The 8,785-nt window shown below is 34.0% G+C and overlaps 1 protein-coding gene across 2 annotated transcripts in view; it reads right to left on the bottom strand.

Moving 5' to 3' along the window:
* Positions 1-202: 202 nt before the first annotated feature.
* The window catches only part of LOC145937669 (uncharacterized), a 98,944-nt gene continuing 90,361 nt past the window's right edge, over positions 203-8,785 (bottom strand). For both annotated transcript variants that reach the window (XM_083040866.1, XM_083040867.1), the window contains one exon: positions 203-4,916. In XM_083040866.1, the coding sequence (XP_082896992.1) occupies positions 4,905-4,916 (12 nt within the window). In that variant the 3' untranslated portion in view covers positions 203-4,904. The remainder of the gene's footprint in view (positions 4,917-8,785) is intronic.

Below are 8,785 nucleotides of genomic sequence, written 5' to 3'. Positions count from 1 at the left end.
GATGTGCTTATGATTCAACTTTTTCTGCTGCATGATCTGATAACGAATATAAATGTTTAAATGAGAGAGCTGGAAAGATAAAATAATATATTTTTTAGTAAAACATCAAATGAGACGATATTGGTAAATTTTTGTATTAATAAAAATGTAGGCGATTTCTCTGAAAAAGAAATTCAAGATTAACCGCATTAAGCACCATTGATTAGCAGTAATATTTTATTTATATATGCATCGCGTAACACACTTAAAAATACGTCAAATACACCGAATGCGCATAGACACATATAATATGCTCCATTCTTCGCCTTCTCACTTTAAGCAAAACTTGTTATTTTTCTTTCATCATAATCATCTTTCTTTCTCATCTTACAATCATTATCATTACTTGCTCCTGACATACAATATTTTTCTCCACGAATCGTCGAATAAATTATTGCATCAGCCAAATTTATTAGAACGAGTAGGTAGGTCGCATTAATTGTATACTCGAGTCCCTTAATTTCGAGTCTCATTATGAGTCCGATTATGCTAAACAAAGTATCATCAAAATTTCATGCTTTTCATATCCCAGTGATGTCTATTGTTTATTATTTGACGTAAATGAAAAGTATGAAATAAATTGCAATTATGCAAATCAACGTTTCATACTGAAATATTAACGTTAATGTACTTTGTTTAGTTTTATTTTTAAATAACTCGACTCAGGTTTTATGACATGTGTGTTCCACTCTTGTATTATTAGATCTCGAGTATTTGAAATAAATTCGTGCGAGAATAATTTTGCAGTCACGTACACGCAATCGGTGAATAGACAAACTACTACTTTTAGATAAACTATTCAATAAAATGTTTCAACATATATGGTATTTACTGTCGGTTACTAGATAAAGGTGTCTGTCACAGTGTGTTTTCCAAAGAAACTCACGAAAACTTACAAAGTGTATAGACTAACATTTAAAAAATAAGTCTTCTCGATCGACGAGTAACACCTGTATTTCGCGATCGAGATCTTTTTCTCCCTTTTACAAAAAAGGCACATTGTAACGAGATAAAGTAGAATTATTTATGTGACCCTCCTTATACACTAAATATATCTATATTAGCATATACACGTATCAAGTATTAAATATTATTCTCCATCGATCATTTCAACTGCGCGAAATAAACGACTTCTAAAAAAAAAAGAGAAAAAGAAAAACAACAATCAACAATTACTTTTTTTTAGAGAGCTGGCTTCACAGAAAATTACTCGCGAATAAGTCTTTTCATGAATATTTATTAAAAAAAAAAAAAAAATAGATATCACGAATGATAAATGTATATACGTGTGTATATATGCGTGTGTGTATGAGTATGCGTGCGTGCGTGTACGTGTACATATATAAAGACCGAGTTAATCACTATCACTGACACCAATAATAATCTAATATTATAGGGAGCTTTCCAGCAACGACACAGTGCGACACAGAGTATCATTCTATCTTCTTTCAATACGAGTGAACAACAAAGATAGCATGAAACTCTGTGTCGCACTGTGTATTGCTGGAAAGCACCCATACTTTATCATTCGCTTAAATGTGTGCGCGCTTTTATTCACACAGCGCAAATATATTCTTATCTACGCAAAAGGGATGCATATCTCTAACAAATACATTTATAGGATATAGATTACATTATAATTAAGTATTATTTTCATTAAAAAAATATGGCGACAATACGTAAAATTTGCATTTAGATTAAGAGCGAACTTGCTGTTCGCGCAGCACCTAACACTTGTGAAATAGTCGAATCTCTAAAATCGTGTACCTTATCAAAAGTTATATTAACGACTAACAAATATAGGTATCCCTCCTCCTCGCCACGAAACGTGCGAACATTAATATCCAAATACAAGACGTACGATACATCATGGCAAAGTACATTTTATCAAACAAAAATATAGTTCTGACTAATTAAATTAACAATTAAATATAAAATAAAAATCCTTTCTTTCAATAGAATTGTTCGAATGGTCCACAAACGAAAAAAGATTATCGAGTTTCAAAATAAAAACCGTATCATTAATATGATGTATTTTAATTAGTAATTCGACGATCTAATTGTAATTATATTTTTTCTTCGTAGTAATTATATGAACTCTCCGTAAAAGCAAACAAAAATCTAATTTTTTTTAAATCTCTCTCTTTTTCTCTCTCCCTTTCTTTGTAACAATTAGGACTATCGGAAAATTATGGACATCCGGCTAACTGCAAATTTTTTTAAAACCTCTGCAATGTTCTCCATTTTTTTTATAATGTTGTATGTCTTAGCTCAGATAATTTCACGTATCGTGTATGACGTGACGCGTGCAGATTATCTACTCGTACATACATACTTGACCGAGATAAGCACACATATGCATACAAATGCATACGTTAATGTGTTCACCAGAGTCATATTGTACATGCATGCTGCAAACGTGAACGTATAACGTACGAGAGCATTTCTACAACGTACATACATCATTTACCCGACGACTAAGTACTAATTGATACTTCACGATTTTGAGGCATTCTAAAGAAAATATTAACATAGATGAATGAAAACAAATTAGTAATTAAATTTTGTTCAGGAATATCGTAATTCTCACATGTGCTCAAGTTCCATCGAACGCAACAAATCCTATCATCTAATTCCATTCGTTCCCTCGCGATTCTCATTAAAATGATAAAGAGTTTGCATTACAATCGCGTTTCCATATATATAATCCGCGTCAAAACGAACCGCCTTGAATTGAGAATATGTGATCCCTGTAATAAACATGCCAGGATGCTGAAAATTATAGGATATCGATTTACCGGTCAATGAGACATATGTTGTCTTCGTATGAACATCTGACACGACTGGTACCTCATCTTAAAGGATCGAAGAAAACAGTGGCGAATTAATAGGAGGAGAGGGAGGACTGCCAATTAAAAATCAATTGTCAAATTAATCGTTATTATCAATAAAAACTTTCTTTTCGCGATTCACAAGGTAAAAGCAGAATGATGTCTCTACGCTCGAGTAGCCGCGCTAGAAATGACACATCTTTCTTTAAAAAAAAATGTAGAATATATATTAGAATTGATTCTAATTAAAAATCTAATATTATTATTAAAAATCTCTAATATTATTAAAAAACGAAAAATATTGTATATAATTCTATCAAAAGAAATAGCGTCTGTTATATGTATATGTGAATCGCGAAAGGAAAATTAATCATAAGAAAATTGTTGAGTAAGACCTTGTGTCCACAAAGTGTACTAATAATCGTTTAATATGTAAATTAATTTTTTCTGTTACAAATTGAGCAAAGTAAGGACGACAAATTCGATGTAGCGCGGCGCGTATAAAACACATCATTTACAAAAACGCGTCATTAAGATCTATGATCTATGATAATGTTCAATCAAATTGTTAATCGGCACGTGTTTCAAAAGGACTGAGAGAGTGAGAAAGAGATCGAAAAAGATGCCGAGAAAAAAAAGCAAAAGAAAAATGTGACTGCATATCGAAGACAGTTTTTCTCGATGCTGTAATTTGTATATTAATTTGCTGCGAGATGGAATGACCAGTTTTTGAGCGGCTGTTTTATCGCACCACATCGCACGACTAATACATTCACCGATTTCGCGATTATACACGCAGATGCTTATGTATATACAAGTTTTAATTATCAAAGGAAACATAAATGGGGCTGCGAAAAAATCACTAAATACGGTGCAAAAAAAAAAAATATTTTAACGCACAACACGCGACGTCCTATTATTAATGCTTGTCGCATTAATTGCTTCGTTTCGCGATATTATTAAATTTAAAGAAAGGTCACGAATTTTCTTGAGCAAAAACAAGAGACATATCTTAGAAAGATATACTCTGCTAGAAAAAATTTACAATGAACATCATCGATGTAGTCTTAAGTAAAAAGTCTTAAATAAAATTAATCAAATTGCAAATATCTTACCACCACTCACGCACATAGCTGCACGTCTCGTAACCCTCCAGTAACATTTAACAACACGTGGAAATCGAGAAAATAATAATATTTGCAATAGTCAATATATATATATATATATATATATATATATATATATACGTGTATAATATATGTGATACATGAATAAAGCAGAAAACGTCAAAATTACCACAATTCGTCGATTAATTCGGCCGATCGTTATCGCCATCGTTGTCGATATCCGGTTTTCCACACGCAATTGGCGACACGCATTGCATTGAAAAGAATCTGCGAATAAAACTGTTGCTCACGATTAGATAGATTTTTTAGCCATTTGGTTTGACACGTTTATAATCACACAGATAGAACAATGAGCTCGCTATCTTATTTTGCGCCATTGTATTCTTGCTTTAAAATTCAATATGAGCGGGAGAAATGCGAGAAGCAAACTCGTTAAATAAATGAAAACGAGTGATAAAGAGAATCAAAAGCGCATATGGCGATCTCTCGTCCTCCAGAATCTTGTTTGATGGAACTTGCAGAGAAATTATGCGTACAGAGACAACCGAAAACTCTTCGCCTATCGAAGAAACTTCCTATTAAAGAACCGTGATTACGACGTTTACGACGATCAACGATCAAGATTAATAAAGGACGGAAAACGCGTCTGGGAACGTCCTTCGAAACCGATACAGCGGCTTTCTCACGATAAAAAGTACTTTAAATCTCGATCTCACAATCAGCTGATTTGCTCGATATCAAATACGCACAGCGACATTGACGTCTCAAAATGTCCAAAATAGAGACCTAACAATGATCAAATTTATCAGATCCACCGCTCGTCTCGATAGCTGTCTTATCACTTCGGAGGCAACGCAATTTTCTTTGGATTTGACATGTTTTTCTCCTCGATTTGCTTCACTGACCATTAGTGATCGGTCTGAAAACAAAAAAGAAAAACACGTTTGATTATTTTAATATTATAGAAGACCCGCATTCTTACTTCTATCATTTATGTACAATACAATTATATCTAATTAAGCCGCAATAGCAATTAGCCATATCTTGCGATCGTATTCCCAGCATGTAATTATGATAAACAATGAGTTTTGTGCAACAAGTTTTACGCAGCATATCATGTGTCTTAACTCTGCAACGCAGAGTTTCAGAAAACAAGTAACGATCTATTTAAAAATGTAATGTGACCAATGTAATATGTAATATACACTTGGATATGTAATTTCTATATTCCCATCTGTCAAAAATATCATTATTTTTAAATTAGTTAATAATTTTAGTTTAATTATTATCATTTTTTAAATATCCATTATTTTAGAATAAAAGTTATAATTATATTCTTACTCTTAAATTAAATTAAATTGAATTATACCTTACTTTTAGTATACGATCTTTAGGAAACCTCAAATCAGCAGTTTCAAACGAGCATACTATAATATGAAAGAAATACCGAATTATCGAATACCGGAAACCGCTGGCTGGGAAACGTAGCCGAGAAGTTAACGATCACCGTGTCGACTTAACCGGCGGATATTAAATCGGGACATTTCTCATTCGAAAAGTTTTCTCTCGGAGAGACGAGCGACGTGAGAGGAAACTTACCGTGATGCTCTAAAGATGTGTCAGATCACGAATACGAGAGGAGAGACGGACAAGCGGTACACGGTACACGGTCTCTCTGTCGTAAACGAAATCTCCACTACGAAACGGCGGCGAGAGGGGAAGGAGCGGATAAGAAAAAGACAGAGGGGGATGATGGCAAGAGGAATATACGAGGAAGAGACGACGCGCGAGAAGGGGAGAATATATTATGTTCGCTAAAGCAATGTTATACCAACTCGAGAACTGGCGAACTAGCCGACAGTAAAATCCATTTTATGTCTCCCTCGTAAAGCCAGTCAAATGAAACCCGGACTTAGTTTTCATACGTGCATCCACCACCGGCGGACCCGGTTTTCTGCCTATCACGGCAGAGACGATCGTGACAGACTTTTTCAAAAGTCTAGACACATTGATGCCTTGATCGGACATCTCTGTTGAATCAATTTTATTTGCTGAAAGCCGATCGCGTGGCTCTTCCAACAAGTTACCCGTCGAAGCATAATTTCGTTTTTTTCTTTTCTTTTTTATCAGCATTTTAAATCGATTCATGCATAAAGAAATGTTATCCGAAAAAAGCATCGCAAAAGTCTGAATTTAAGTCAATTGTATAGATAAAATATTCATGAACCAATTAATTTTAAACATTAATTGATTAAAAACCATTGTTAATGTGTGTACAAAAAAGCACATTTTAAAATAATATAATAAAATTAAGGCTTATACAGTACAATAATACAGAGTCATAAAAATATACATTTCTTTAAATTCATATATCCTTTAAATAAAAAATAAAAATAAATAATCAAGATAAATAAAGTATTATATAGATACAAAGAAGTCGGTGGTATCAATGGTGTATAATCACTCTGATAACAAAGTTAAAAATCTGACGCGTCGTATATTTCGATTGAGACTTCTATCTTATCTGGAAGATATACGAAACTACGTAACTTGTAAACAAAGAGCAGTGCAAGATAGACACTAAAAAGCTTGACCAAGCAAAACATCGTCCGGTACTAAAATCTCGTCGCATCGTAAAACAGATTCTGCAGACATAATGTCCCGAAAGCGTAGTAGCGATAAAGATTCAATCCGCATCTCGGAGAATCGACTTTGAAAAGATCTTTCCTAGACATTATGAATTTCTTCCCGGAAGAGGTATCGTTTTAATCAGCTCTTTTGTTTGTGATACCATGCAATCGTATCATCGATAAAACCTACTCGTGATCCAAGAAGATTGTATGAGAGATAAATGTGTGTAGAAGTAAAAACGACAGCATATAATAGCTTCAAAAAAAATTTTTTATTGTTAAAGCATCAGGTAAAACGATGCAAAGAGAAATTATTTTAAAAACAAAATATACCCAATACCTAATCCAACGGAGAAAAAAATATTATGAGAAAGATTGACTGAATTCTTTGTTGCTCACGCAATGATCTGACATATTAGTCACCTATCAACTTTTACATGGGACTTCTCGTAAAGTAATCCCTCTCTAACGACAGTCACTTTGCACCATCTCAAGGACGAGACCGGTGTTACGTGCTCGTTTCCGGTTGTTCCGCAATACGCAGATTTCTTCTCGTCTCACTCTGGTTCGTGGATCTGCGTCTGTATACGATTCGTTTTCATGGGACTTTAACCGTCTGTACCGAGGTCCTTTTTTTATGAGGTTGCCGTCCGAGTGCCAGCCACTTTGTTAAGTACATGTATCTATAATGACACGACGAATGTAAGATCTACTCGCTTTAAGTGGATGCGAGTCTTCAAGAATGTTCGACGACCGATTGCGAATGCACGAGAGCTAGTATAGTCGTTGCATTTTTTTACACAAGTTCTCCTCAAGTACGATGACGAATAAAAATGCAGCTGAACGTCTCGTCGTCATTGTAAATACGGTGTTTTTTCACATAATCTTTTTACATTACAATATCTTAATACGCCGATATATTATGCGACTCATTATTCTCGCAAAAGCTGTGTAATATCTCTAATTATATAATCGTTTATACATTCGTTTCTAAGAAAAAGAAGGAACATTAATACGAATATCTTGCGCAAATCGCACGTGTACTATATAACGCGCTATATAAAGCTATAATGTAAAATTCTGTTAAAAATTGAAATTTACAAGTTTCACAGTAATAATAATAGCGGATAATAAATATAATTATGTAATAATAGCCTAAAGGAAAAAAAGATTCGATGAGTCATCAGTACAGTTCGTGTTTTCGTCAATTTCAAAAGGCGTCCTCTCTCTCCTCCAGATTGGAGTGTCTCGTAAAAATATGATTTACAGCTATACCGCCTCGTGTAATCTCCTTATATGATGATTCGTGTTTCGTCTCGTTCCATGCAATTTCCATCGACGATTTTTGCGCGTGATTTGATCGATTTGGCAGGCCACATTGAAGATTAATAAACGAGAATTATCGACCAAGTGGTTTGTAAATGTTTCTTGTGATACATGAGAATTTTTGACTGATTTTTGATTTGACAGAGAATGGTGAGAAAAAATTTAATATACTTCGTGTTCACTAATGGTCGCTGCTGTCCACGATTGAATTATATTGATCGAAGATTACTTGTCGAAGATAGTTCTATGTTATAATTCTTTTCGATGATTATGTAAGATAGAAGACAGTTAATGCAAGGATGACAAAAAAATCAAATTCATAATTAACTTTCAGAATTCTTTCTCAATTTTGTGAGAAGATCTACATATGAGTCATAGATTTGAGGAGAGAAGCTTTCGATAAAGAGTTTTTTCCGGCGATCTAGACAGATTCTAAGACAAACAGAGACAGCTCGAAAACTCGTAAACAAGGTCTGAGGAAGAGACTTCCAAGCACATAGCTAAAGTGGAAACAGTCGCGGTGGTTGCGGAGACGAGGTGGATGGAAGTTTATCGTCTGCTAGTAAGTGCTTCGCGGATTCTCACCGTTACCCGTTACTACCCTTGACGAGGATTTAGGTAGGCAAGAGGGAGAGATCGTAAAATCACTATGTGAATACTTGAAATAATACCTATCTACTCTATCTTTTCAACGTTGCTCCCAGTTTGTTCCACCGAAATATTGGCGAATAAATGGTCGTTTTTTCGCACTTTTATTCATGATTTTATATTATATTATTATTGCTATTTTTTGATACTAACTGTGTAGTTTTATATTTTTTAAAAAACAGTC

This window comes from Prenolepis imparis, unplaced genomic scaffold (genome assembly GCF_030444845.1).
Source record: "Prenolepis imparis isolate NDT839.2.m4 unplaced genomic scaffold, iyPreImpa1.0 SCAF_6, whole genome shotgun sequence".
NCBI lineage: Eukaryota > Metazoa > Arthropoda > Insecta > Hymenoptera > Formicidae > Prenolepis > Prenolepis imparis.
The sequence above is the reverse complement of the archived record's forward strand: the minus strand, read 5'-3'. Positions and strand labels throughout refer to the sequence as shown.